General features: G+C 33.5%; 7 protein-coding genes across 10 annotated transcripts; 4 read left to right on the top strand and 3 right to left on the bottom strand.

Moving 5' to 3' along the window:
- Positions 1 to 588: 588 nt before the first annotated feature.
- On the top strand, positions 589 to 2,020 carry LOC107895200 (21.7 kDa class VI heat shock protein). Of its 2 annotated transcripts, none has more exons than XM_016820462.2 (2): positions 589 to 972; positions 1,316 to 1,666. In XM_016820462.2, the coding sequence occupies exons 1-2, from the start codon at positions 666 to 668 to the stop codon at positions 1,600 to 1,602; spliced, it is 594 nt and encodes a 197-aa protein (XP_016675951.1). In that variant the 5' UTR covers positions 589 to 665; the 3' UTR covers positions 1,603 to 1,666. The 2 variants fall into 2 exon arrangements, with proteins under 2 accessions (XP_016675951.1, XP_016675952.1); XM_016820463.2 differs by having other exon boundaries at positions 590 to 972; positions 1,319 to 2,020.
- LOC107895199 (photosynthetic NDH subunit of lumenal location 3, chloroplastic) lies at positions 1,851 to 3,116 on the bottom strand. 2 transcript variants are annotated; one of them, XM_016820460.2, is made up of 3 exons: positions 2,671 to 3,116; positions 2,258 to 2,547; positions 1,851 to 2,160 (listed from the first exon to the last, which is right to left on the bottom strand). In XM_016820460.2, the coding sequence occupies exons 1-3, from the start codon at positions 2,954 to 2,956 to the stop codon at positions 2,062 to 2,064; spliced, it is 675 nt and encodes a 224-aa protein (XP_016675949.1). In that variant the 5' UTR covers positions 2,957 to 3,116; the 3' UTR covers positions 1,851 to 2,061. The 2 variants fall into 2 exon arrangements, with proteins under 2 accessions (XP_016675949.1, XP_016675950.1); XM_016820461.2 differs by having other exon boundaries at positions 2,258 to 2,544; positions 2,671 to 3,115.
- A 598-nt stretch (positions 3,117 to 3,714) lies between these two features.
- Positions 3,715 to 6,830, top strand: LOC107895198 (transcription factor ILR3). Its single transcript, XM_016820459.2, has 5 exons — positions 3,715 to 4,117; positions 5,329 to 5,391; positions 5,893 to 5,970; positions 6,063 to 6,225; positions 6,383 to 6,830. Exons 1-5 carry the CDS (start codon positions 3,981 to 3,983, stop codon positions 6,653 to 6,655), a joined length of 714 nt encoding a protein of 237 aa, XP_016675948.1. The 5' UTR covers positions 3,715 to 3,980; the 3' UTR covers positions 6,656 to 6,830.
- Positions 6,831 to 7,013: 183 nt separating this feature from the next.
- LOC107895197 (probable galacturonosyltransferase 12) lies at positions 7,014 to 10,258 on the bottom strand. The gene is made up of 6 exons (XM_016820457.2): positions 9,764 to 10,258; positions 8,876 to 8,928; positions 8,606 to 8,761; positions 7,928 to 8,521; positions 7,522 to 7,824; positions 7,014 to 7,443 (listed from the first exon to the last, which is right to left on the bottom strand). Exons 1-6 carry the CDS (start codon positions 9,975 to 9,977, stop codon positions 7,159 to 7,161), a joined length of 1,605 nt encoding a protein of 534 aa, XP_016675946.2. The 5' UTR covers positions 9,978 to 10,258; the 3' UTR covers positions 7,014 to 7,158.
- A 4,462-nt stretch (positions 10,259 to 14,720) lies between these two features.
- On the bottom strand, positions 14,721 to 18,573 carry LOC107895196 (polycomb group protein FIE1). Of its 2 annotated transcripts, XM_016820456.2 has the most exons (13): positions 18,304 to 18,572; positions 17,808 to 17,873; positions 17,596 to 17,718; positions 17,391 to 17,471; positions 17,229 to 17,321; positions 17,008 to 17,083; positions 16,595 to 16,674; positions 16,450 to 16,521; positions 15,744 to 15,803; positions 15,530 to 15,626; positions 15,256 to 15,319; positions 15,108 to 15,167; positions 14,721 to 15,009 (listed from the first exon to the last, which is right to left on the bottom strand). In XM_016820456.2, the coding sequence occupies exons 1-13, from the start codon at positions 18,478 to 18,480 to the stop codon at positions 14,946 to 14,948; spliced, it is 1,113 nt and encodes a 370-aa protein (XP_016675945.2). In that variant the 5' UTR covers positions 18,481 to 18,572; the 3' UTR covers positions 14,721 to 14,945. The 2 variants fall into 2 exon arrangements, 1 of the variants encoding a protein (XP_016675945.2); XR_001683443.2 differs by lacking the exon at positions 14,721 to 15,009 and having other exon boundaries at positions 15,103 to 15,167; positions 15,530 to 15,619; positions 18,304 to 18,573.
- A 1,203-nt stretch (positions 18,574 to 19,776) lies between these two features.
- On the top strand, positions 19,777 to 20,628 carry LOC107895195 (uncharacterized). Its single transcript, XM_016820455.2, has one exon. It carries the CDS (start codon positions 19,898 to 19,900, stop codon positions 20,531 to 20,533), a length of 636 nt encoding a protein of 211 aa, XP_016675944.2. The 5' UTR covers positions 19,777 to 19,897; the 3' UTR covers positions 20,534 to 20,628.
- Positions 20,629 to 21,625: 997 nt separating this feature from the next.
- Positions 21,626 to 26,197, top strand: LOC107894373 (putative multidrug resistance protein). Its single transcript, XM_041085331.1, has 7 exons — positions 21,626 to 21,864; positions 21,993 to 22,047; positions 22,142 to 22,329; positions 22,415 to 22,872; positions 22,969 to 23,509; positions 23,595 to 25,552; positions 25,684 to 26,197. Exons 1-7 carry the CDS (start codon positions 21,682 to 21,684, stop codon positions 26,057 to 26,059), a joined length of 3,759 nt encoding a protein of 1,252 aa, XP_040941265.1. The 5' UTR covers positions 21,626 to 21,681; the 3' UTR covers positions 26,060 to 26,197.
- Positions 26,198 to 27,727: the final 1,530 nt, after the last annotated feature.

The raw sequence follows: 27,727 nt of genomic DNA, 5'->3' as shown, positions 1-27,727 counted from the left end.
GAGAATCTTGGTGATCAAACAATCATGTTTTTGAGCCTTTTATCATGAATAATAAGGAATAATGTTTATGTTATGCCATATGAGTTAGTTTTGGATTAACGTCTCTGGTCTGTAATCTTCTGACAATCAGTTCTTAGTTTCTCTATGGAACAATATTGGAACTTTCATGAAGATTATGATGTAATGATTGTTGAAATTTTGTGGAGAGCATAAAAGCAAGAACTGATGGTTCTGCAAATAATTCCAGAAACTTATATCAGATTCTCAGCAAAACAGCATTAGTTCGTGCCTAGTCTACAGCTCGGACTCGAAAGTGACAGATATGGACATGTGTCCGGTACCCATTTCTTAATTTTTTTTTTTTAATATACTCGGAAGATCATGACATTATATTCATATCGGAATATGTATGGGACATAAGTACTTTAGACCAAATGAAAAGTCCGGGTTCCATCTCATCGGTGATCAATGTGCAGAAGAGAATGATTCTTTTTCTACTTTTATACTTTACACTCTTCAAAATATTCCAAGGGAATTTGTCCACTGCTTTACCTAAAAGACTCTCTCTACCACTATAAGATGCTAAATTCCACAAAAACTCTCTCACAGAGAAACTCTGAAATCAAAACATTTTTTTTTCTTTTGGGTTTGGTTACAATCTTTCAATGACTAGTTGCCTTAAACTTGAAGTTCAGACAGAAGACCAAACTCCTCACAAATGGTGTATTTCATTAGCCGAAGACGAATTCAAGAGGTTACTCTCCCAGGGAAATCCATTAGTGCATAAGGTATTTGGAGAAGGATCATTGTTTAGTCCATTGTTGTTTGGGAAATTCTTTGATCCATCAGATGCCTTTCCTCTGTGGGACTTTGAATCAGATAGCTTATTATCAAATCTAAGGAACTCTGGTAAAAGCTCAGTTGATTGGTTTCAGACAGATCAAGCTTATGTTCTTAAAGCAGAGCTTCCAGGTAAGTGTTTTTCTCGAAGCACCCGTTTTGGAATTCTCAAGTTAAAATATAGATTTAATGTTCATAAAGATAGATATGAACCCTAAGTTGGAAATCATTGTGTGCCTTTTAAAACAAGGAACCTTGTTTTTGGAACACCTTTTGGTTCTGAAAAATGGGAAAAATAAGATGAAGTTAGTTATAAAGATAGATATGAACCCAAAGTGTCTTGTAAAACAAGGTACCTTGCTTTCGAAACATTTTTGGTTCTGAAACTGGGAAAAATGAGATGAAGACATTCCTTAGGTTTAGTGATCGTTTCTCTTTGTCAAAACTGATCAAATAATGTTTTGATGAATTGAAGCAGGGGTAGGGAAAACGAATAATGTACAAATCCATGTCGAAAAAGGGAAAATTGTTGAAATTTTTGGGCAACTGAAGTTGCTGCAGAGAGAATCCCAGAAAAAGGATTGGAGAAGCTGCAATTGGTGGGAATATGGATATGTAAGGCGACTTGAACTACCGGAAGATGCGGATTGGAGAAGAATAGAGGCATATCTAAGTATCGATGCAGTTCTCGAGATCCGAATTCCTCGAAATCTTTTGCATTCTGATACTTCTGCCAGTGGAGTTGGAAAAAATTCAGAATGAATGTGGAACAATTGACACAGAAACACAAAAATGTGATAATCTTGACATGATGAAAATTTTTTAATCTGATTTAAAACCATGAGATAGACCATGTGAGAATATGTGTTCAGTTATGAACATTTGGTTTCAGATAGCAGATACAGGCCATGTTAATTATCTGCAATTCAGACCTGGATCTCTTGTTTTTCCATGTATTTGGTGGGTCTTTGGAGGGTCATATTCCCATACTCATATATGTGTCGACTATGTACTGGAAATGAGCACTACAATAAAAATGAAAAATCGGGACAACATGATAATCTGCTGAAATTGCTTCCTACCATCAAAATGAAAACAGCCACCATAATCCCTTTTCTTTGTTCCCTTTCATATATGCTAATGTACTTAAGGATAAATGAGCTGCATCAATGTTGGAACATATAGATTTTGCCAATATTTGACAAAGAAAATGCAGCAGATTTAGGCCATTCGCTCCATGACCTCTTGGAGAATAACTTTTGTGTCTTGGTAACATGATTCCGTCTGGGGCAGATTACGCATCTTTGCTGCATCTTCGAGCTGCCAACAAAATCGGAAAACATTTACAGTTGTTAGCATCTGATATTAAACTCTCATTTTCTGCAAAGATTGATTCAGAGATTGAGTTCTTTTTTACCTTTTCAAAACTGTCAAATAATCTGTTAGCCAAGGTAATAAGAGGTTGCTTATCATCAGTGGCTGCGGCGGAGATGATTTTGTCGAAATCGTAGTACATCACAGTAGATTTAAGTCTCAAATACTTCTTAACATAATTCAAAGTGTCTGGTCCAATCAAATCCGCCATTGCAAGAAGATCAAATGCATATTTCTTGAGCCTATACATGCGGTTCTTGGTGTTAAGATTAGCCACATACAGTCCTTTCTTGACGAAAGATCGAGTTCCGGTATCCGCGTTCGTAATCTCTGCTGTTCAAGAAACCAAAAACCAAAATGAAAAACGCATTTCAATTCATGTCATAGTAGAACTATTTGTTTATTACAAGCAATGAACAGCAGCAAGAATGAGGAAATGATGATAAGAAAGCTTACTGTTTTCGACGGAAGGAACGGGTAAAAGATCGGTAATCCAATAACCGTTATCTTCGGCAAGGGAGATACCGTTGGTAGAAGTTCCAATAAGTGCAATGGAGGAAAAGGCTAATGCCATTCTTCGGGTAGTTTGCAGTGGTGGTTGTTCATGGAAGTTTGAGGTGTTTTTGCCAAGAAATCCGATGATTTTCGATGTTTTGCGGGTTCTTCGGATGGTGGGAAGCTTTGGGATAGCGGGAAGGGTCTCGGTGATTCCATTTAAGCTGGCTAAATGCGCCATTTTCATCACGAATTTGAGAATTGTGTTAAGTTACAGATAAGAGTAAGGTTTCTTAGTATTTCAGTTCATATCCGTTGGGAGCATTGGGAACTACTGTCCACCAGAAGGATATCCATAATACGGGTAGTTTAGTCCTTTTGGCCCATCTCTTCAATGAAAAAAATATTTAAATGTTTAAATCCATTTAAATCCGAATGTATTTATTATCATAAATTATCCGAATATTATGATTCAAATTCATAGTAAATACTATTATTCATCTGAGATATAAAATAGATTTTAAAATTTTTAATCATTTTTCGAATATCTAAACTTTTAAAATTCTAAATTTGAATCTATTAAAATATATAAATTAAAATTATAAATATTTTACAATCAATTCTCTAAATTTTAATCCGTTAATTAAATAAATAATATAAATTTAAATAATGAATAGCCAAATATGAATACATATTTTTCAAATAATAATTTTTAAATTTAAATTTAAATATTATCTAACTCTATAAAAAAAAAACAAATTATAAATACTGTATTGGGTCTTTAGTTGACCTTCATTCAATAAATTTGAGTTGCCAAAGTGGGCTTTCCAACTTCAATTTTCCAAACATTTTATAATTAAAAATACTCGATTAATTTTAATTCGATTAATTAATTATATTACCAGTAGTTTTAAACATTTATTAAAAAATTATTAAAAAGTATTATATAGATTACTAATTTTATCACAGTTCACAAATAAAAAAACAAATAAATACGTGAGGCACATGAGAATCCATGATATTCTTTTTTTTTTCAAAAAATTAAATGAAAATGAAATAAAATAAAATAATTTAATTAGCAAGGTAAAAATTGGGTATAATTCTGTATCAATTTGCTAGTAAAGTTTTTATGAGGAATAAAATAAGATAGACGCACCTGTTATTTTCTCTCTTCCCACACAGAGGCAGAGCCCCCTCCTCTTTTTGAAAGCCGGAAAATCAAACAAAACCATTTTAAAACTTTCCGGCAAAAATTTCGAAGTCAGCGGAGAATGGTGCCCCCTGAAAACCCCAGTTACTGGTCTCACTTCGATTACTCAACCTTGATCGACGATATCCCTGTTCCCGACGGACCTTACACCGGTTTTTCTTGGTCCACGCAGCCAACCAACGCTCCTACCGCTGTCAAGTATCCCGCTAAAATATTCTCTCTCTTTTTTTCTCGCTTTTTCTAATTTTCAATTAGGGTTTGAAAAATGTTTATTTGAGTGGTTGCCTTTGTTTGGAGAATATTTTAATTATCTGGCGGTCTTAATTTTGTTTAATCCAATTAGGTTTCTTGGAGTTCGTTATAAAAGAAATTTACCGGTTTTTCATGGAAAAGTTAAGGCATTTTGGTGTATAAATGGGGAGTTGATTAAGGTTCTTCTTTAGTAAATTATGAAAAACGGTTGGTCTTTTTTTCCTTAAAAATTGTAATTTGATTGAAAGGTTTTTCATAAGTCTAGTTCGATTGTATTTGGATAGTTATATTGAACTTGGTGTAACAAGAAAAATACTATTAATTTGTTCATCATAGCTAAAGGTTGTTAATCTCTGAAGTGGACAAGGTGCACTATATTTAAGCGACCTGTTAGGGTGTGCATTTGGTTTGACTATAGTGTTTGTATGCAAAATAACCTGCCAAGATACTTTCTGTAGTGCTTTCGTCATTTGTTAGTGTTAATGTGGTTTCTGTATCCACATTCCACTAATACTCTCGAATGCATCTTACATTTTGTGTTTCAAACCTGATCCACAATTGAAATGATCTGGGTTTTGTGGTCATGCTACTTGGAGGATTCTTTGAAATTAAAGCAATGTTATTGAAAGTGAGATATGAACTAAGCTGCTGCATGTGTTATGAACGTATGTTATTTGGTGAGGGCGCTATAGGGTGTCCCTTTGAAGTGTGTTACCATGCAATTCAGTTGTTTATGCCGACTTGATTAGGCATGTTGTTTTTATGAATCTTTTCTTGCTTATCGAATCTTTGCGATATTTATGGAATAAGAATTCAAATTCGCTGGGAGGGTAGGAGCACATTAGGATCAACTTCTTTGAAGTCCTAGGCTGCTAACAAGAGCCTAATGAGGTCTTTAGTTATCACTCCCAAGTTCACCAGTGTGTGGTGATTTAGCCACCAACACCTTGAAATGTTGAGGATTTTCATTTAGCGATGTTTGTCATTTTCATGCCAGTGTGTATATTTCAGTACTTTGTTTATATTAATTTAAGCTTGTCAACCATGTTTTACTTCTTGCATTGGCAAGCAAGATTATCTCTCTTTTATTTTTGTGTGGTTGCTTGTGTTTCTCCTGTCTTATTTTTTCTTTATGGTTTGGTATGATCTGTTCCTAGTGTGGAAATTGACAACTCATTTGGGGATCTGGATGGCCTTGCGGAATCTGGTTCAAAGAAGAGGTACTATTCTGCCCTTTCATGCTCTCTATTAAATAGTAGAAAAAATACATATATGCATGTATATATATATTTCCAGTTAAAGTTTCATGATGAATTGGCTTTTGCTTCTTATTTCCTCATATGTGTGTTTAGAAAAATTATAACTGTTTTGGTGGGTTTAGAATACCTTTATTGAAGGAGTTGCATTTAGATTTTTGAAACTTCCAAGGCTTACATATGGCCTAAGGGCCTTTACGGGCTAAAGCATTTTAATTTGTGTTAGCTTTTAACCTGCTGCTATATTCTCTCAGTAAAGCTGGAAATAGTGTCAGTCAAGTCGTATTTATAAAATGATTTAGATGTAGCATGAGCTTCAGAGTTTACTCGAATCTTCATTTTGCATTGTTAGATGACATAGTTAACTTGGTATCTGCAAATGTGTCAATTGTGCTAACAAAAAATCTACTTGAAAGAAGTTTGATATAGGAGGAACCTTGTCACTTGTTTTGTTGCCTGTTGCAGGGGTAGATCTGAATCATGCAACCCTTCTAGCTCAAAAGCATGTAGGGAGAAGTTGCGTAGGGATAGGCTAAATGACAAGTACTCTCATCTCTCTTCTCTTGGTTTTTCTTCGCTTTCTTTTCTTTTTCTTTTATTTGCATAGCATGACTGTTCAACATTTCAAATTACAGGTTTATGGAGCTGGGTGCTATTTTGGAACCTGGAAGGCCTCCCAAAACAGACAAGTCTGCTATTTTGGTGGATGCTGTTCGAATGGTGACCCAGCTACGAGATGAAGCCCAAAAAATGAAGGATTCAAATTCAAGTCTCCAGGAAAGGATTAAAGAGTTAAAGGTGAGACTGCCTTGAAGGTCTTATTTTGGTTAAAATATTATTGAAATGTTTAAGCTTGTGATTTTTCTATTTAGGAACTGCTGGTAACTTGAAATTGATTAAAAGAAACATGAGCATGTCCATTGCATCATATTAAGCTGTCTTTCTGCTGGTTTAGGCGGAGAAGAATGAGCTTCGTGAGGAAAAGCAGAGGCTGAAAGCCGAGAAGGAAAAGCTGGAGCAGCAACTCAAAACCATGAATGCACAACCTAGCTTCATGCCTCCTGCGCCAGCAATCCCTGCTGCATTTGCTGCTGCTGCCCAAGGTCAAGCTCCTGGGAACAAGTTGGTTCCTTTCTTTGGTTATCCAGGAGTGGCAATGTGGCAATTCATGCCACCTGCAGCAGTGGATACCTCACAGGATCATGTACTCCGCCCTCCGGTTGCATAAGGTGGCAACCGATAATGAATTGGGATTTGCATTTTGATGCAAACAAGGGTATTGGTTTTGTCATTGTTCTGGGATGTTCCAGTATTTACTGAAGTTCTCTAACTGGGATTTCTTGGGTGACTATCATTGTACTCTTACAATTTGATACTGGTAATCACATGCAAATTTCTAATAAGTTCATCAGGGCAACCTGTGTTTCTCTGTTCTATAAGCCTCTCATTATTTGCGACTATTATTAGGCCTTTCTTAGAAGTAAAGGGATCTAAATAATTTACTGATGAAATCCCGAGAATTGCATTTTATTTCCGTCGCTAAAAACCAGGAATTAAGAGCTCCACAGAATCAGAAGCCTTTTGCAAAATTTCAGTCACAAAATCAGTGCTGAAGGCCATGAATTCGTAAAGAACTCTCACCTCATTTGATTGTCATATACAGACACTTAATTTTATCATCCATCATTATGGGACACTGAAATTTCTCAAAAAAAAAAAAAGCCCTTTGTTTTAATATACCCGAATGTGACAACCCTTGATGAATTTATCAGAGAAACCAATGTACTTGGCCCACAAAGGTCGAAGTTGAGGGAAAGCAATGTCAAGCCAAGGCTTTGCTCTGCCATTGAAATGGATAACCCCAGCTGTCTCAGCATCAGATAATGTTGTATTATCCTGGTAACCCAATCCCAGCATGTGCCAAAATGGATCAATCACATGAACTTGACCATGGAATGCAATTAGACCAGGCGGTAATGTTCCCAGTTGCCACAAACTCAGGTCTGATTTCAAGTTCTGCACCCCCAAAGTCAGATAATATTATATACCTAAGTTCCACTGTTACTGAAATCAAAGATATTTAATGAAGCTTACCTGTTCAAGCCAGTGATAGTATGTGAGGGTAATGTTGGTCTTCCTCCAAGCCTCAAGATCAAAAATGTTCATACCATAAGCCCATGCACATTCATTAGGATCAAAGTTGTTGGCAATCAAAGGGTGTGAGAAGTTGAGATAGCTCTTGAATCTCTTCGACATGACGAACGAATCTTCGCCTCTGCATGTCTCCACTGCTCCATTAACTTTCCCATTCATATCAATATCCCATAGAGCCGAAAGATCGGTTTGTATCACAATGTCATCATCTAAGAAGACTACCTTGTTCAGGCTCGGAAACAGCTGAAAAAAAAAAAAAGAAGAGTTTTTAGCTATGTTATTCGGACCCAGAATTGAATGTCGGATATTAGTACATGTCTAATATAGTAGAAGGATTACACTTTACCTCGGGTAAATGTATGCGAATGTGATTCATCAAGGAGTTGTATTTAGGACTAAGTGCTTGTAGTTTTGCCGCAATGACTTGAGGCTTCTCAGTATAATTTTTTGCTACAATTGCTGATGAACCCCCTCTGAACTTGGACCTTACTCTTTGATCTTTTTCCATGGCTTCTAAAACAGGGACCTTGCCTTTCGAAAGCCAATCGAATTGATGCAATGCCTTCACCTCAATTACAGCAGGAGCCAAAGGATGCAACGAGAACCATGCCTGCATGGGGGCGTATGTCTTACGATCGGTTATTATGTGTAGCACGAACTTTCGAGGGTGCAAGGCGTTTTTAATGAGGGATTTTGCGACGACGGAGACGGCAAGCACATTATCGGAGGCCAAGACAAAGTGGAAGTAAGAGTTGTCGACGAGGGTGGGGACGAGATCGGCGGAGGGGAGCTGGAGGCGAGCGGCAGCATTGTTGGAGTGCTCATTGGCTAGCTTTAGTGCCAGGCAATGCAAATGTTTTGGTATGCTGCTTGATGCTACATGCCGGTACAAATATTCTTGGATTTTGGCTTTTCTTGTTCTTTGCTCAAGGAGAAGTACCTGGAAAAAAGATTTATTTTATGTTAGATCCAAAAAAACCTATTAATTTAAAAGAAAGTATATTTTAATAATTGAAACACATACCATTTGTCGAAGCTTGAGAGCAAAGGCTTTGGCATCAGGTGTGGTTTGTTTGATGTCAGCCATGAAATCTTGTAGTGTCTGAGGAATATCAGATTTTGGTTCTACTTCCTCTTCGCTGATTGCTTCATCTAGTATCTGGTATATCACCTCTGGAACCTTTAATTAAGAATAACCCACAATTTATTTCACTTACTTGAAAGAAATAAAAATTAATATTCTTAATAACTGAAATATATATATATATATATATATATGAGTTTAAGAATTTACATTTGACTCCATTCTTCCCAAAATCCTTGGCCCTATTCTTTTTCCCAAGCAACCTATCATAAATAAATCAGTAATTAAAATTGAAACCCAAATTTATTTCTATTTTTATTACTTTTTTTAATAATACTAATAACAACAATAATAAGTATTTTTCTTTTTGCTACTGATTGGAAGAAAACATAAAACCCATTTTTATTTTTATTTTAAAACTATTCATGTTTTTACTTATTTAGATGTCAACTAATAAAAATTATATATTATAATTGAGTTAATATTACAAATTCTTCAAAGAATGACCTAGTATTCTTTTAATATTTGAAAAAAATAAATTAAACTCAAAATATATTTATAAATAATAATTAATAAGATTTAAATTTAAGACGTAAATATATTCAAATCTTACAATAAAATTTTTTTTAAAATTAGAAGAAAAAAAGTAACATTGAAAGAATTTAATTCGCTCCCACTTGACTCTTGAATATGAATAATTAAGAGAATAACATTGTTCGGAGATACTTGTATTAAAAGTTAGATTATATTTTATTTTCTTTATTCAAGAAATGAACATATTAATCCTTGTAAGTTAAATCAAAGTGTAAACTAATTTTTCAATTAAAATTTTCATCAATTTCTATTGATAAAATATTATGAAATTGACAGAATAATCAAATAATTAAAATTAATTTAACAATAAAAATAAATAAATTTTTAATAAAATAATTAATTTACTTGTTAATTTAATATAAAAAAAAAGTCACATTAGATCTCATTGGCTAAGACACCTTCAAAAACCAAACTAAAAAGCATACAAGAAAATTTAAATAATATAAATTATTAACAGATTCAAACTTAATGTATATAATAGTTTAACAATGAGATAATAAATACCAATGGTGGAACACTTGGAAGGATCTCCATCAATGGTATCAACGGTGGAGAAAACAAAGATGAATCTAAGAAGGAATGTGAAGAAGAGAAGCGAATAAAACAGCATTCGATAGGAAATCCATCTGGAACCAATCCTAACTTTGATGAATTCTCTTACACCTTTCCCAGGAAACACTGTTACATGCCTCAAACTCGGTGAAACATGAAGCTGCATTGCTGTTTGATTTCTTGTCTTCAAAATAAAAAAAAAATCCCAAAAATACCCGAAAAAAAAGAAGACAATGGGGTTATCAATCTGCTAGAGCTCTTCTGAGCAGTTTTGAGAGAGCTGAAGAAGAACAGAGAGAGAGAAGAAACCCGAGGGAAATGGGTGTGGAAATGGAGGATTTTGAAAGGCTGCTGTGTGTTGGAATTTGCGGCTTTCATTACTTACCTAACATTGCTTGGAACCAGGATGGTTTTCTAGAAGTTTTTTTTTTAATTTTGGAAATAAATAAATTAAAAAAGAAAAAGAAAAAGGTTGTTCAAGAGAAAAAGACATAAGACTTTGTTGTTGTTGAGTTCGCAGGTTTTGGCTTGGTTTTAAAGTATAGAGATCGGGGACGTTGGGAGATCATACTTGACAAATAGAAAAATAAAATTATTAAATTTTTAATAAATTTACATTTTTATGACTTAATTTTAAAAGTTATAAATAGTGACTAAATTATTTAAAATTTTTTATTTAAATTATTAAACTATTAAAATTGTTATTACATAACCTTTTCTATTTGTATTGCCTGCATAAATTGAAACATCTTATTCTCCTCTTTTATAATTCAGTTTATTTTCATGAAATAACTTTAAATGTATCTAAATAACTTTCTTTTTATATCTCCGACATTTACTGTTAAATCAATTTGAATCTAAGATATGTTCTTCTACTCATTAATGTGTACTGATCCACCATAAAATTATCCAATCGTCACTTAGAACTCACTAATTGAACTTTAATATATATATATAACAATCCAATGACTTTAAATTTTTTTTAAAAAAGAAGAAACGTTTGAATAGTTTAATAATTTAAATAAAATTTTTTAAATAATTCAATAACTATTTTGTAATTTTTTAAATTTAAGTGATTAAAATATAAATTTACTAATAATTTAATGACATTAGATATAATTTATCCAAAAGAAGAAAGGGAGGAAAATTTGGTTGGGTGTAAGTAGCTTTGCCTCCACATGAAGGCTTTTATGTTTTTGGTGTGTGTTAATATTATATTCTTCTTCTGAGCATAAACCAACATCCATTGGAGAAAACATTAAGCATTATTATTGTTTTTAATACACTAAATTATCCTTTTGGTATGAGATTTGATATTAGGTTGGGATTTGACTAGCATTACACTTAATTTTTTCACTCCAAATTTAAACTCTAATACATTCCTTAAAAGGTGATCCAACAAATGTTGGTTATTTACTAAATTATTTTACATACTTGTTACAAAATTTTCCTATAAAAAGGAAGCTAAATAAATATATGAAATTATTCTTATTTATTTATATACAACGAAGATAATTAAAATTTTTATTAGACATCGATTTAGTACGAATTCAAATTACGTTATTCTTATTCTCTATCCTAATTTCTATAAAAAAAATTTAATTATAATATTTTTTATTAAAAATGTTTCTATGATTGTGGTAGCTATTTAAAAAAAAAGTAAGACCTTTTTAGATTTATTTTTTAAAAATATTAAAAATATATAAATATCTCTATAATAATATATTTTTAACTTTATCAAAAAAAATTTATATCCTTGTATTTATATATGAGAAAAGAATTCATTTACATTTGTATAAAAATAATTTAATTTTATATTTTAACTTTTTTTATATGATGCATAAAATTAGACATACTTTTTCTCCAATTTTAAATAAAAAATTAAATGTGTTTTGCATTCAAACTTTCGCGTCTTTCTATACTAATAATAATGTCAATGCTAATTAAGTTACAGTTCAATTGATAAATTTTTTACAATTTAATCCTTTATCGTATAATAAATTATTTTCAAACACTATAATGAATCAAAATGTATCACAGTTTATGTTTTTTATTTAGCAAAAGAGAGAAGACATTTAATGATGAGATGATAGAAATGAAAAATGAAGAAGAAAGCATGAAAAGTAAAACATCACCTTAAACAATCTCTTCACATATTTACATCAGTTGGTCAAAGGGAATCAATTTAGCTTGCAATTTAATCATATCAGAATTAATTTAATTAATGATTTGTGTGATGCCAAATTCTTTTTAGTTTTGACCTCATTTCTCACCAAATGTCTAAACCAAGTGAAATAGGAAAAATAAGACTTTCGATTTAATTGGTTTAATTATTATAAAATTTAAAAAATATTTCAGAAAAATAGAAAAATCATTAAAAATAAAGAAAGATAATAATAATAAACACAAATAAATAATATTAGAAGCATTTATTATTTACTGTTTTTTTTACTTGATTTAATCATTTTTTTTATTAATTCAACCCTCTTTTGATTATAAAGTATTGATTAAATCACTAATTTTCGATTCAATCAGCTGTTCTAATTTAAATCTGATAACCATTGGATCGAATTATAATTAAAATTTTTGAGTTTAAATCAAGATTATTTTTTTATATATTTTTATCAAAATATGACAATAATCGTTGTTCGAAAATTTTTATTTTTCTTATTTAAAACTTTCAATCCAATCGTTGGACATTGTTAATATTTTTCTTATCAAGAATTTTCTTACTTTCAAGAATGCTTATTTAGTTTGTAATGATTTGCTTTAGAAGTAAGCATGATTGCATGGATATATTAACGTAAATTTTAACAAAAAAAATACTAATGATGATAATAATTAAACAAAAAATTTTAAATTAAAAAAATAAAATAATTTAACCTTTTTGATATAATAGCTAAATCTCAAACCTTGTTTTTATATATTTTCATCAAAATTCCTTAATTTTGTAAATATTTTATAATATACTAGGGATATGAACACCTTTGCATGGTTCAATTTTTTTTTTAAATTTTAATAAATTATTATTTATAAATTATTTTTAAAAATTGAGTTAAATTATTTTTTTCTTGAATTTGGCAACTATTCCCACATTGAGACTTTAATTTTTTTGGTCCAAGTTAGACCATAAACTTGACAATTATTCTCATATTGAGACTTTGACCTTCTTTTGTTTAAGTTAGTCCCTATATTTCCTTGAAAACTATAAAATTTAGGCCCCAGTGTGGGAATTCAAACCCTAATAAAGAAATAATTACCAAGTTCAAGGACTAACTTGGATAAAAAAAATTCAAACCCCAATGTGTCTATATTTTTTTTTGCTCAAACTCATTTTTCAAGTTTATATTTTTAACCAAATCCTTCCACTTTTTGAATGGCAGGTCTACATTTTGGGCATCACGTAATCTCACACCACAGCATGGTGTTAAGATGTCGTGATATAGGATGTAATCTCATTACAGCTGATTTTTTAGGTTAACTGAGATTACGGGTATAATATTAAAATTTGGACTAATTTACCTTTTTTTTTATTTTAACCAATTTAGATTTTTTTTATTAAACAAAAGTTTAAGAATAATTAAAAACAATTTTTTTATTAATAGTGAACCAATAAATGCCATACGGTAATATACTTATTATATTTTATTTAATAATTTATTTATTAATATATTAATTATGATTATAGTTATAATTATGGTTGGTGTTATAATAACTTTTCATGAATTATTATAATTATGGTTTATAAATTATTTCAATATCATATATTTACTTATTAATATATAAAGTATAATAATTTATTATAATATTATAGAATTTGAGACTAAAAATTATTAAAGGAATTAAATTTGTTAAAAAAATAAATTTTATAAGAAGGATAATTGAGTAAAATGTGCTTCTACATAATCTTATATTCCGTCAACCAAGCACTTGAATCTCGCTTCCCAATCAAATGAACCAAACAATGTGATCTTACATTACACCCGTAATCTTACATTCTCGTAATTTTATTGAGGAATGTAATCTAAAATTCGGCAAACCAAACGTCCCCTAAAAAGTTATCAATGTTTTGTTCAATTACCAAAATGTGTAATTTTGTCAAATATAGATACCACATTGGACCGAAAAAATAATGTGTCGCATTAAAAAAAAGTGTCAAACTCAAGTACCAACTTATGCATTAAGCCATAGTTGAAATGCAGAGAAATTATACCAGATTATGGGACACCCGCAATGTGAACGAACATTTTATATAACCAATTTTAGAAATTTTGATATAACAACCAAATATAACTTTAATTGAAATGGTAAAATTGAGTTATTAAAAATTATAATGCTTTAGTTTTGAATCGTGCAAATATTTTTTTTCTAAATTTTATATGAAAAAATAAAATTACTCTAAAATTAATATCTATTACTTAGTAAAAATAAAAGGTAAATTCTTCGTTGACTTGAGATCCAATTGAAGTTGGACACCAACTTAATAATAATTGTAATAATCTTAAATATTAGTATAAATAAGCTACAATGTCCAAACGTAAGACTTGAATTTTCATAATTAAATAATCTTAAAACTATACATAAATTTTAATTTTTTACATTTTATAAAATTTTGATTTGATCAAATTCTCACAAATTATCGATATAACATCATTTTAAATTTATATAATGCATACACACATAATTACATTTATCCAATATATTTCTTTAAAGATGTATAAGTGAATTAAAATTAAAATTTATTATATACACAATTAAAATTTCTTGTATATAATTGCATCAAATTAAAAATCGTATATAAAATTACACATTAAATCAAAGTTTATGTAATTTTAAGATTTAGCCTATTAAAAATATTTTAGATTTATACAAATTTTAATACATAAATAATTTTTGTGACGGCAGTTGCTTGCTTGAAATAAGTTATGAATAGATTCAAGGATACAAAGATGTGGCCAATTCTGGTTTCGACATTTTGGGATTGGAATAAAAGAAGACAAGACAGGCAGTTCAACATGTTTGTTTTTCAGCTACTTTCCTACATAATCTAAAAATCAATTAACGGCAGCATTGCACAACGGACCAAAACATGCTTTGGTGATGTTCTTTTGGCCAACTTACGGGAGGATGATCATCAGTTGGTCTGGACAGAATCCCATCGCCATATCGTCCCATCCTCGCAGCAGCTGAGAATGGTGCTGCATCAATCAAAACCAAAGGTCAAAGTTTGTCTGGTGTATCGAAAAACATGGTGTTCCAATGGTAAAACAACATACAAAATCCGAACAGTAGTTACCTTCCATCAAAGGACGTGGCAGTTTGTCTAATTGGAGATTTTGACTGTGCATGAGATAGCCTACCGGAAAGACAAAATAAGAATTGACTATTAAATACATAAAGGAAGAATTTCCTTTTAGTGCCCGATGACAGCAAATCAAGCAAACCTGGCAATGAGAACAGGAGGGCTACTTTGCAGTTCCCAGACAAAAATCTTGCCTTCTCTATTCCCTGCCACGTCCGACAAAACTTATAAATGGGTACAAGCTTTAGCAGTAGATTATCAAAATGCGGGATTTGTTCGGGAGACCAAAAGAATGCGCGAGCAATAATCAGATAGGTAAGAACAATAGTTGTAACTCAACAAGTGATTATGCTGTTATTACTAATATTATTCACGTTCAGAAACGAAAAATAGAAAGCACTAGGACTTCCATATACCTATAGCAGCAGCATTGTAATGAAAGTCGCAAGAAAATTTGATGAACCAAATGTCGCACTCCGGGACAGGGTACTTTTGAAGGATGTCAGCTGTTCCCTAGAACATGAAACATCATGAAGTTCATTGTTGTTGCAGAAGTTGCGAGTTTCTGGGAAAGATACATATCTGTAACAATAAACAGAAAGAGAAACAGACGGAATTTTATGTTCAGACCTCTCCTGGAGATTGCTCCTTCATCTTTGGTTCCCATAGCACTATTTCGTTGTCAACACTCTGCAATTACACAACACAGCAACTTGTAACACCCCAGTGACATATAAAATTCCAAGAGAGAGAGAGAGAGAGAGAGAGAGAGAGAGAAAGAGAAGTTGAACTAACCCATGCTGGATACATAACCATGTCCAACACTCATACCCAAGACCAAGTAACAAAACAACATACATGATTTACAGTAACAAGCTCTAGGAAGTTTCATAAGAGAACTTCAACTTGAGCTTTCCACTAGTAAATTATAAGTGTCCTAACTTTAAGAAGGGATTTCATAAATGCTGCATCTCTATTCTCTAAGAATGTAACTTGATTTCTTAAAGAAGATAAGATGCCATTTCGAAGATGACCTAATGGTTAAAGTGACATGCAAAATAAGTGTTTTTCATCTTATATCTTAATTTTGACCCAAGCACAACCTTAGCAAAAAGGAAAGGAGAAGTAAATAACAATTTAAAGTAAGACATCCAAAAACTGCCTTCAGTTCTATACTTTGGCAAGTCATGTCCGCAAAGGCTGTTCAAATATACTTCACAAAATAGCTCAAGGTACTTATCCGAGAATGCAACAACACGATGAGGCAATTCTCATTAAATCAAATTCAAGCTCTCCACAGAAGATAATATAATAATATATAGAGCAAATAGTTTACCTTTGACAGAATGAAATCACCAAGCCACCGATTACAGTCCACATAATTTGAATGAACTGAAGCTAAGAACACCTGAAAATAATAGATACAATATTAGAGCAACAGTCATGATTTACATAGAGAAGATGAAGAAGAAGCCACTCACAGGGAATTGTACGTATTTTGTTGGAAATTTTGAAGGAAGATCCGTCCATGTGAATGATTTCTCCACATAAGTCCAGAACTCTGTAGAAAGATTAATAACATGACAGAAAGGAGTAAATGCCTGAACTGGTGTTTACTCGATGCTAATTCTTGCATGAAATCACCTTCCCGAGAATCATAACGTCACTCAATTCTTTTTGATGCTAGACAATATCTAACCTCAGATCCAACAGTTCCAACTCACCCCAGAACCCCAAAAAGGCAAGGTCCTAGACAACATATAACCATCGTCTATTGATAAAAATCTTGGATTCCCTAGTTCTCACTCTAATGCTCCAATTATATCAGATACATTAGTTTGCTGCCACCGAAAACAATAAAAACAACCCACTCTGATGACAGTCACAATTGTACCTTTCATTGACCAAATCTTTACAGTGTTGTCCATCCCGCAACTTGCAATTCGATAAATGTCTGAAGGATGGAAATCCTACAATAGCCATCATAAAACATAGCAAACATTATACGATTAGTGGAAAATATGGAAGTAGAAAACATAGCAAACATTATACGACATAGTCCCGTTCTCTAGGGAAATGACAACAACACGATAACTCAATATTCTCTGCACCTACCACACTCAAAACTTCATTGCGGTGTCCCCCGGCTCCAGCAAATATCAGAATGCAGATTCCAGTATGAACATTCCACAATCTAACCGATTCATCCTGCTCCAATTTCAAATGTTAGCCATTTGATAAAGCAAACAGTTGCCAAGCAAATGTTTTGACGCTTACTTTGCTTGCAGACACTATAAGTGATGGTTTCAGTGGCTGAGTCCTGATTTCGTTTATAGAGTCACCATGTCCAACAAAACTCTGCACATACACATCCATGCAATGGAATGAAAAAGACTAGGTATGCATACACTATAACAATAGCAGTTTTCAACAATAGAGAATGGACATAAAAATAACATATCTGATTGAGTAAGGATGATACCTTGTGTATTTTCTCATTGCTCGCATCAATTACACGGATTATGCCATTAATACCTCCAGCAACCACAAATGGTGTACCATCAATGTTGCAGGCCCAACTTACAGTGTAGAAAGACTCATCCTTCTGATCTAGAAAGCACACGGAATCAGGCAATGAATCAATAAGAAAACTTTAATGGAAGAAAGAAATACAATCAAAGTGCTGTTTATTACATCTTCATCAACATAAGACTGCAAAACAGCTATAACACCTCCTTCGAGGCATTGGTATACCGTCACCTGTAAACAAAAGGGCAAATTAACAATCACTAACATCACTTCAATGGATGGATCAAGGTGGTAGAAAAGCAAACAAAACTGGTAAAGATTGAAAATTTTCTAATCAAAATAAGAATCCAAAATAAAAATGAATACTGAAAGGGAAAGACTTAAAAAAAGAACAGAACATCTGGTAATCCTAAACAACAAAATATCAAAAAGGGTTAATTCATTCATGAAATTTAGTCCCCAAAAAAAAAAGGTTTTCCTTAAGGAAAGAAGTGCAAACAGCTAAAGTAAAGCTTCGGAGATTGAAGTAATTAATAACAGCTTCTCAAAAACTGGACCTTTTACTAAGCAAATTGAAGCAGAAAAATAATTGTTAAAAGGCAAGATAAAAAGAAACCCATTAAATCATAGGAAAAAGGGTACCCAAAAAGACAAGACTTACCCGATTACCACCGACAGTGGCAAACACGTTGAAGTAACGAGAGTCGATGAAGTTGAAAACGACGGCGTACAGGGGGCGTTTGCCCTCTTGGAGTCGATTAGTGACTCTGTATTCTTTCTTCTTAGAGGATGATAGGGATCCCACCACTGGTTCTAGCCCTATCGGCGTCTTGGCCATTGCCGCTTTCAAACTTTGGTTTCCCGGCAGCACAAAATCCGAGGTTTTAGTTCCAATTGAGTTTCACACTTTCACTTTCAGCTTTTTTTAACTTAAATAAATTATATCGTACTAAAACTTATAATAAAACAAAGGTAGTAATTTTCATTTTTTACCCCACTTTGAAAAATTATAAAATAGTACTAAATTATTTAAATATTTTTATTTAATTTATTAAATTATTTAAAAAATTTTATTTAAATCCTGTTAAGATTTTTTTTAAAATCTAGAGAGTGACAATTTGAGGATCGATATAGTAAATTATATTTTAGATCTAAATTAATCTGATGGCTAGTGTCAAAGATTGAAGAAAATATTTAATGAAAAAATTGAACTGTAGAAAAGATTGGAAAGAAGAACTTTCGATTAGTGCAAGTAATGTAAACAAAAAAAATCATATGATAATGATTTTAACATCTTATAATTTAAATAAAAACTTTTAAATAGTTTAATAATCATTTTATAATTTTTTAAGTAACCCAAAACATAAACTTACTAATATTTTAATGGTTTTAGATGCAATTTATCCTAAAATAAAAGTTCAACATATAAAATTTAAATTAGAATCTAAATTTACCACTTCAACATTTAATTAATTTTTTAAAATTTAAAATTTCAAAAAATTATAAAATAATATTTTTAAAATTTAATTAAATGCAGACTTATCATCTATATGGTAATTCATATGTGTTGGGTAATTTAACAAAAAAATACAAGTACTAAGAAAGACAAAAAAAAAGGTAGAGCTAAAATAAAATTTTTTATAAAGTTAAATCGCTACAAATATTATTATGCCTTTAAAATGTTATAATTGAATTATCGAAATTTACTCACTTTTTAATTTACATTTAGGTTTAAGTTATATTTTAGTTTAAATTATATTTCGATCACTAAATTTTAAAAAATTATGATATGATAATTAATGTTATCGGTTTGTTACATTTTAGTTATTGAGCCATTAAATTCATATTGAAAGTGTAACTTCAAGTCAACTAATACAATTAATTCCTATACTTTTTTCTGAGTAATTTAAATTTTTTATACAATATTAGAGATAAAGATACATTTTTTTTTCTTTTAGCTTTCACTAATGATGGTATAATATTCCATAATTATCATAAATATATATTTTTTGTCTTCTCCATGTTGGTTTTAAGTCTATATTTAGGATTTATGAATCAACCTAACTGCCTTATAAAAGTTTTAGTATAATTAAATTTAAATAAAAAAATTAACTAAATTTATTGGAAATAAAAAGAAATTATCCAAACTGCAGCGGATATTTTGCAAATATCTTCTGTAGCAAACCGCAATTGGCCTATACAGTATTTAACATCCTTATCTTCTTCACTGCAGTCTGGTTTTACAAAATTCTGCCATGGCTTCCACTCTGCTTCACTTCCTTTCTCCCCCAAACCTTCTCCATAACCATACATCAAACCTCTCATCAATCTCCAATAACCCATCAAAAACATTACATTTCCCCATCAAATGCACTTCCCCAACCTCAGAATCATCTCAATCGGATTTCCCATCTCCAATTTCCCACGAAACCACCACAAGTCCAGAAAGTTTCCCCATCGAGAAACGAAGAAGATCGGAAATCGTCCGAGAAAGAAGGCCGAGACCCGACATCGTAAAACCGGAACCGCCGAATTTCGAGGTGGGATGGAGGAGGACAAAGGAGATTAACTTGGAGAAACCCAAAGGGTACGTGATAATGGATTTTTTGGAGAAGCTGGAAGGGTTGATGGGGAGAGAGTTTGGGTCGACGGAACTGTTGGCGAAAGCAGGGGAAATCGTGGCGGAAAGAGCGAGGGAAGAAGCGGAGGTGTTGAGGGATGAAGGGGAAGTAGAAGATAGGATGGTGACGGAGTTTTTTAGGGTATTGAAGTTGATGGAAATGGATTTGGCTATGGTGAAAGCTGCTGTGAAAGATGAGACCTTGAGTGAGAGGCTTGAACAAGCTAAAGCTAGGTGCAGGCAGGCCATTCTTGTGGCTAATTCTTTTTGAATTTTAGGTATTGAAACGATGTCGTGTATGTTATTGGATTTCATCATGAGAAAATTGAATGATATAAAGCTGCATATACCACTCTTTGCCTTTCAGCTCTCACGGTAATGTTTATGTGCATATCTCATGCATGCCATGCCTAATTTGATTAACATAAATAAAAGTATTAGTATTATTATTATTTATTTATTTTTTATACATTCGAGGGTTTACAAGAACACAAACAACGTAGGGACTGGTGACAAAGAAGCATCTTCTGTGAACACTGGAAGTCACTGAGAGCATATCTCAAATTTCAGTGTGGGGAATCAATCTCTCATTTTCAATTGGCATGTATGTCATCAATGGCTGCTAACTTAACAGATGAATAAAACAAAGAATAGAGGCAATCAATGGTTGAAGTTTTAACCGCACACCCATTTTTGGTGTTATGAGATGTCCTCTTCCGGAAGCAATTAGGAACTTGGGTTGATGTGAGATTTTGATATCCAGTTTTATATATTTTAAAAACTATATACCCCGTGTTCAATTCTCAATGGCCTGCCTCTTTAAAAATAATAACATACGAAAGCATCAACGAGGGTGAAACATTCAATGTCCTTGTAACGTACACATTGGGCTATTTCAAGGCTTCACCAATGCTCCCACGAAGAAGACAATGGAAAGATGCGAACAAATTGCTCAACTTATAATCTAAATCTTTTGTTTTTACTACTTTGGATCCAAGTTTCCAAAGGCATCAAACGTGAAAACAAAGGCTAATCTTCAGAATTATAAAAATACCTGTGGCTGGCCAATCATCACGAAGCTCTATCACACGTCCCAGATTTGCTGTGTTTTTATTATTATTTAGATTTATCATTAGCCACTTGGATGGCTGGATTCATTGAAACCAACATTCATTCTGCTGTCCAAAGATGCCCAAAGCCGGCCAATTTAAAAACAAATTAATCAAATTCCATATGTCATTGGCGTAAAAACTGTAATAGAGCAAGACAATAAGCTAGATTCTGCCTGCAAATAGATTGTGGATAACTGTACATATGGTCCAGTATATAAAACTCCTTTAAGCTTCCATTAGAGCTGATGAAAGTAAACAAAAATCAAAAGATAGTGTCCCATTTCTACTGAAAGGAAACATCAGAAAAATGGTTTCCAAAGATGGCATGTTTCGATATGCTGACAATGTCGACAAGCTGTTAATGTTTTTCGGAACTTTGGGTAGTATCGGAGATGGATTGCAGTACCCTCTTACAATGCTTGTTCTTAGCAAAGTGATCAATGAGTATGGAGATCCCAATGCCAAATTGTCTAATGATACTGTAGATAAGGTATGTGCCACTAGCCTGTATGAAAATCTGGTTAACCGAAGCCCAGTTAATTGCCTTCGGACCAATTTGAGTTAATATAAAAGATAGTTGATGAAATAACTGTACCAGATCATTTCGATTTTCTGCAGTATGCACTTAGGCTGCTCTATGTTGCGATCGTAGTTGGACTTTCGGCATTTGTCGGTAAGTTGCAACTATCATTTTTGCATTTGACTGATAAATATTGGACATTAATTTCCGCTTTGCTTCCTTGGGATGCCATTTTATACATATACAGAAGGGGTTTGTTGGACACGAACCGCAGAGAGACAAACTTCCCGAATAAGGACAAAATACTTAAAATCTGTCCTTAGACAGGAAGTTGGTTTCTTTGACACTCAGGAGACTGGTATCTCCACGACCTTCCAAGTCGTGTCAACGATATCTGCAGATGCCAATGCAATCCAAGTTGCAATATGTGATAAGGTTAAGAATCAACTAGCATTCTTGCATACAAAAAATGATTCAATATGCTGTTTCTAACATTGTTTCTTCTTTTTTCGGCATGTAGATACCGAATTGCCTTGCATTTCTTTCAACCTTCTTCTTCTGCCTCGTTGTTTCCTTCATACTTTCATGGAGAATTACATTAGCAGCGATTCCATTGACGTTGTTCTTCATTGTTCCTGGGCTGGTATTTGGGAAACTGATGATGGATGTGATAATGAAAATGATTGAATCTTATGGTGTTGCAGGTGGGATTGCAGAACAAGCAATTTCCTCCATAAGAACTGTATATTCATATGTAGCTGAGAATCAAACAATAGAAAAATTCAGCCATGCACTTGAAAGGACCTTGGAATTGGGAGTAAACCAAGGTTTTGCAAAGGGATTGTTGATGGGAAGTATGGGAAGCATTTATGTAGGATGGGCTTTTCAAGCATGGGTTGGGACTTATTTGGTCACTGAGAAAGGCGAAAAAGGTGGTTCAGTTTTTGCAGCCGGAATCAATGTCGTAATGGGAGGATTGTAAGTAACTTTCTTTATGTTGATGGACTACATCCTCTGATATATCCTAATTAAGCCTTTTAGTTAACTCATTATTTTTTTGGTTTGACATTGCAGGAGTGTGTTGGGTGCACTACCGAATTTAACTGGCATCACCGAGGCAACCGTTGCTGCTACTAGGATTTTCGAGATGGTTAACCGGGATCCTTCTATCGATGCAGACGATAGCAAAGGAAAGGCTTTGTCATATGTAAGAGGAGAGATTGAATTTAAGGACATATATTTTAGCTATCCATCAAGACCTGATTCACCTGTCTTGCAAGGTTTGAATCTTAGAATCCCAGCCGGAAAGTCTGTCGGTCTTGTTGGAGGCAGCGGTTCAGGCAAGTCCACAACCATTGCATTGCTTCAAAGGTTTTATGATCCTAATGATGGAGAAGTTCTTTTGGATGGATACAAAATAAGGAGACTTCAGTTGAAATGGTTGAGATCTCAAATGGGACTAGTTAGTCAAGAACCTGTACTCTTTGCAACATCCATAAAAGAAAATATACTGTTCGGGAAAGAAGAAGCATCGATGGAAGATGTAATAAGTGCAGCTAAAGTGGCCAATGCGCATGACTTCATTGTCAAATTACCGGAAGGATACGAAACTCATGTGAGCTAACTTCTAATCTGTCAACCAGGAAACTGTCTTTGAATTGTTATATTTGGTTATAACAAGAGAACTATGTGGATTGCAGGTTGGTCAGTTCGGGTTTCAGATGTCTGGTGGCCAGAAGCAGCGAATTGCCATAGCTAGGGCTTTGATCCGGGACCCTAGAATCTTGCTTTTGGATGAAGCTACAAGTGCACTAGATGCACAAGCTGAAAGGATAGTGCAAGAGGCGATCGACAAGGCATCCAAAGGGAGGACATCGATCATCATTGCTCACCGCCTGATGACAATAAGAAATGCAAATCTTATTGTGGTTCTACAAGATGGTAGAGTGATTGAATCAGGGTCCCATAATGAACTAATGCAAATGAATGATGGAGAAGGCGGAGAATACCACCGGATGGTAGAGTTGCAGAAAATGGCATTGCAAAATGAAGTTTCTGATGACTCAAGTTACAAAACCGAAGGAAGATATCACCACAGGGTGAATGTTGCACAAAGTCCGATGAGCTATAGATCGAGTGCTGCGAGCACGCCAGCATTGAGCCCTTTTAGCCCTGCTCTATCAGTGGGAACACCCTATTCCTACACTATCCAATATGATCCCGATGATGACAGTATTGACGAAAACTTCAAGCAAGTATCTCATCCTACTCCATCACAATGGCGTCTGTTAAAAATGAATGCGCCGGAATGGGGAAGAGCCTTGGTTGGAAGTGTGGCTGCAATTGGCTCTGGAGCAGTTCAACCTATAAATGCATACTGTGTTGGCTTACTTATATCGATTTACTTCCGTGGAAACAAATCCGAAATCAAGTCGAAATCCAGAACTTTGTCATTCGTTTTCTTAGGCATAGCTGCTCTTAACTTCACATCCAGTCTCCTCCAACACTACAATTTTGCTATCATGGGAGAGAAGTTAACGAAAAGGGTACGGGAGAAATTTCTGGAGAAGTTGATGACTTTTGAGGTCGGTTTTTTCGATGAAGAGGAGAACACAAGTGCAGCCATTTGCACAAGATTGGCTACTGAAGCCAGCATGGTTCGTTCCCTTGTTGGGGATCGAATGTCGTTGCTGGTTCAAGCCATTTTTGGGTCCATTTTTGCATACATAGTAGCACTTAAACTTAGCTGGAGGTTATCACTTGTGATGATCGCAGTTCAACCGTTAGTCGTCGGAAGCTTTTATGCAAGGAGCATGTTGATGAAGAGTATGTCTGGAAAGGCGCAAAAAGCACAGAAGGAAGGAAGCCAACTAGCAAGTGAAGCTGTTGTAAACCACAGAACTATCACTGCCTTTTCATCTCAGAAAAGAATATTGGGGCTCTTCAAAGACACGTTAAAGGGTCCAAAAGAGGAAAGTGTCCGACATTCGTGGCTTTCGGGTTTAGGCCTCTTTAGCTCTCAATTTTTCAACACAGCTTCTACAGCATTAGCTTACTGGTATGGTGGGAGACTATTGACACAAGGGTTAATAACATCAGAGCACCTTTTTCAAGCTTTCTTGGTGTTGCTATTCACTGCTTATGTCATTGCTGAAGCTGGAAGCATGACCAATGATTTATCGAAAGGAAATAGTGCCATTCGATCAGTTTTTGTAATCCTCGATAGGAAAACAGAGATCGATCCTAATCATTCATGGGCTCTAGAGGTTAAAAAGACGATTAAGGGACGAATAGAGCTCAAAAATGTGTTCTTTGCATACCCAACCAGACCTGACCAATTGATATTTAAGGGTTTAAACCTTAGAATTGAAGCAGGGAGGACAGTTGCACTAGCGGGACAAAGTGGTTCTGGAAAATCTACCGTTATCGGACTTATTGAGAGGTTTTATGATCCGACGAAAGGATCAGTATTCATAGATGCGCAGGATATAAAGAACTATAATTTGAGAATGCTGAGAACACATATTGCACTTGTGAGTCAGGAGCCAACCTTGTTTGCAGGAACGATCCGCGAAAACATTGCCTACGGGAAAGAGAATGCTAAAGAATCCGAGATACGAAAGGCTGCAAAGCTTGCCAATGCACATGAATTTATAAGGTATGTAAACCACATTATAAAAAACTAATCAAGAATAGGAAACTCTCAAATTATAGCTGCAAACTCTCTGGTGTTAGTTTTAGAGCTTTATCAGTCAATGAAAACACCATTTTTGTGTTGTGATTTTGTAGTGGGATGAAAGATGGCTACGACACAAATTGTGGAGAAAGAGGTGTTCAACTATCAGGGGGTCAAAAACAGCGGATCGCACTCGCACGAGCCATACTAAAGAACCCTTCAATTCTCCTGCTGGATGAGGCCACCAGTGCACTTGATAGTGTCTCAGAAAAATTGGTTCAAGAAGCACTTGAGAAGATGATGGTGAGCAGAACATGCGTGGTGGTCGCTCACCGGCTATCGACCATTCAAAAAGCTGATACTATTGCCGTTATCAAGAACGGGAAAGTTGCGGAACATGGTTCACATAATGAACTACTTTCTTTAGGTCGTGGTGGAGCATATTATTCGCTGATAAAACTACAGGGTGGGAGTTCTCCTTATAGGTAAAACCTGAAGTTTGAAGTTGAAGACAATATGATTCGGTCATTCACCAGTTTGTAGATGTGAACAAAGGATTTTTGTTGATTGCCTTGCTTTGATATGTAGACATTTATAACTTCAATGATAAATATAGTTACATTCCAATATTAATATATGTCACAATTCCCTGTATTCTTTTTAAATAATATATTCAAAAACAGAAAATCAATGTTTTCCGATGCTCGACAAAATAGCTAGAAAAGCAAAAGATAAAAGAAACCCATAAATGGACTCTTTTCTCTTGATTTTTTGGATTTCTTGGTTGATTTATCTAAACTCTCTTAATTGTTTGGTTGATTTTGAGTTTTGTACTGTGTTTTTTTCTTTGCTATGGTTCGGTCGTCTTCTCTTGATTGAAGGAAGTTGTTTCACTCTAATCTTGAGCAAACTTTGGAAATTTTCCCTCCGTTGATTCAGGATGGCTCCAACATTGTTATGCCTTCGAGTGATATCTTTGAAGAGGGAGTTCGACGATGGCAATTTTCGTTGGTGGCTCAATTTTTGGGCAGGCTGCCAAATTTTGGATCGATGCAGAGGGGGTAAACAAGGTGATTGTGGAGGTAAAATTGGCTGGGGACAACTTGTTCATTTTTCAATTCACCAATTTAGAAGCTCAGTACTGAGTTTTGGAGTATGACCCTTAACATATTCAAAATAAACCTACGATTTTGCGCAAATGGGGACCTAATTTGCAGAAATTGGAGTTTAATTTGAATAAAATGTCTGTTTGGATTCAACTTTCTCATGTTTGTTATGGAACGGCTCCAACGATCATTTACATATTCCTGTTATTGTTGTTACTTCCTTCTCTTTGGAATGCTGCGTTTTAATTCTTGTTGTTCTAGTTATACGGTACGTTTTGACCAATACATTAGCATTAGCTTAAACGGTTCGTTTTGCAAGAAACACTATTTATTGAAACGATATTGTAACAACTTAATTTTTAGTGATGTCAGAAATAGTGGTTCGAGACCACCAAATTCGACGAATAAGCTCATAAATTTTATTATTTAGTATTTACGAGTCAAATGTAATTTTAGTAAGATTTTTAAATTAGTAATTTGTGTTTTATAAGGATTTATTAGGTTAAGTGGTTTAGAAAACGAGGTATTGAGACATCAGTTCTATAGACCGAGCCATAAATATTTATGGAGTGTCATTAAGATAGTATGAAAATTTCATTAGAAAATTTTAATGTTTTGATAGTTAATTAGTTAAAAAGGACTAAATTGAAAAAAGTGCAAAACTTGTTAATTAAAGAAATAAGTGATTAAATTGCCTAAATGATATATAGGGAGGACTTAAAGAGTAAATTAGCCCAAAGGGATAGTTGAGGCGGCATCAGCAAAAGAAAATAATGAAATTAGTGTGAACTAAGGGCAAAATGGTAATTTGAATGAAATTAAACTTAAATTAAAAGAGAATTCTAGACAATTTCTTCATCAATTGTCTGTTCAAAACGCCATAGGAGAGTCTTAAACTGATTTTTCTTAATTTTTTCTTCAAGTAAGTTCAATTCTTGTCTTTTTCTTGAAATTTTTATGTTTTTAAGACTTTTACAATTAAGTACAACTACCTATTTCATTAGTTTTTGATTTTATTGGAAATTTTGAAAGTTACCATTGATGAATGCTG

Source organism: Gossypium hirsutum, chromosome A13 (assembly GCF_007990345.1).
Source record: "Gossypium hirsutum isolate 1008001.06 chromosome A13, Gossypium_hirsutum_v2.1, whole genome shotgun sequence".
Taxonomy (NCBI): domain Eukaryota; kingdom Viridiplantae; phylum Streptophyta; class Magnoliopsida; order Malvales; family Malvaceae; genus Gossypium; species Gossypium hirsutum.
Note: the sequence above shows the minus strand (reverse complement) of the source record. Positions and strands in the feature narration are given on the sequence as shown.

Excerpts from the sequence above, each read along its gene's own strand:
- LOC107895200 (XM_016820462.2), top strand. The coding sequence starts at position 666 with ATGACTAGTTGCCTTAAACTTGAAGTTCAGACAGAAGACCAAACTCCT. Across the intron at positions 973-1,315 it reads TCTTAAAGCAGAGCTTCCAG|CAGGGGTAGGGAAAACGAAT; the intron begins GTAAGTGTTTTT and ends GATGAATTGAAG.
- LOC107895199 (XM_016820460.2), bottom strand. The coding sequence starts at position 2,956 with ATGAAAATGGCGCATTTAGCCAGCTTAAATGGAATCACCGAGACCCTT. Across the intron at positions 2,548-2,670 it reads CGTTCCTTCCGTCGAAAACA|CAGAGATTACGAACGCGGAT; the intron begins GTAAGCTTTCTT and ends TTTCTTGAACAG. Across the intron at positions 2,161-2,257 it reads TATTTGACAGTTTTGAAAAG|CTCGAAGATGCAGCAAAGAT; the intron begins GTAAAAAAGAAC and ends TTTTGTTGGCAG.
- LOC107895198 (XM_016820459.2), top strand. The coding sequence starts at position 3,981 with ATGGTGCCCCCTGAAAACCCCAGTTACTGGTCTCACTTCGATTACTCA. Across the intron at positions 4,118-5,328 it reads AACGCTCCTACCGCTGTCAA|TGTGGAAATTGACAACTCAT; the intron begins GTATCCCGCTAA and ends ATCTGTTCCTAG. Across the intron at positions 5,971-6,062 it reads AGGGATAGGCTAAATGACAA|GTTTATGGAGCTGGGTGCTA; the intron begins GTACTCTCATCT and ends TTCAAATTACAG.
- LOC107895197 (XM_016820457.2), bottom strand. The coding sequence starts at position 9,977 with ATGCAGCTTCATGTTTCACCGAGTTTGAGGCATGTAACAGTGTTTCCT. Across the intron at positions 8,929-9,763 it reads TTCCAAGTGTTCCACCATTG|GTTGCTTGGGAAAAAGAATA; the intron begins GTATTTATTATC and ends TATTTATGATAG. Across the intron at positions 7,825-7,927 it reads TTCGCATACATTTACCCGAG|CTGTTTCCGAGCCTGAACAA; the intron begins GTAAAGTGTAAT and ends TTTTTTTTTCAG.
- LOC107895196 (XM_016820456.2), bottom strand. The coding sequence starts at position 18,480 with ATGGCCAAGACGCCGATAGGGCTAGAACCAGTGGTGGGATCCCTATCA. Across the intron at positions 17,874-18,303 it reads CCACTGTCGGTGGTAATCGG|GTGACGGTATACCAATGCCT; the intron begins GTAAGTCTTGTC and ends TTTTGTTTACAG. Across the intron at positions 15,804-16,449 it reads GTGATTTCATTCTGTCAAAG|AGTGTTGACAACGAAATAGT; the intron begins GTAAACTATTTG and ends GTGTAATTGCAG.
- LOC107895195 (XM_016820455.2), top strand. The coding sequence starts at position 19,898 with ATGGCTTCCACTCTGCTTCACTTCCTTTCTCCCCCAAACCTTCTCCAT.
- LOC107894373 (XM_041085331.1), top strand. The coding sequence starts at position 21,682 with ATGGTTTCCAAAGATGGCATGTTTCGATATGCTGACAATGTCGACAAG. Across the intron at positions 22,048-22,141 it reads TGGACTTTCGGCATTTGTCG|AAGGGGTTTGTTGGACACGA; the intron begins GTAAGTTGCAAC and ends ATACATATACAG. Across the intron at positions 25,553-25,683 it reads AATGCACATGAATTTATAAG|TGGGATGAAAGATGGCTACG; the intron begins GTATGTAAACCA and ends GTGATTTTGTAG.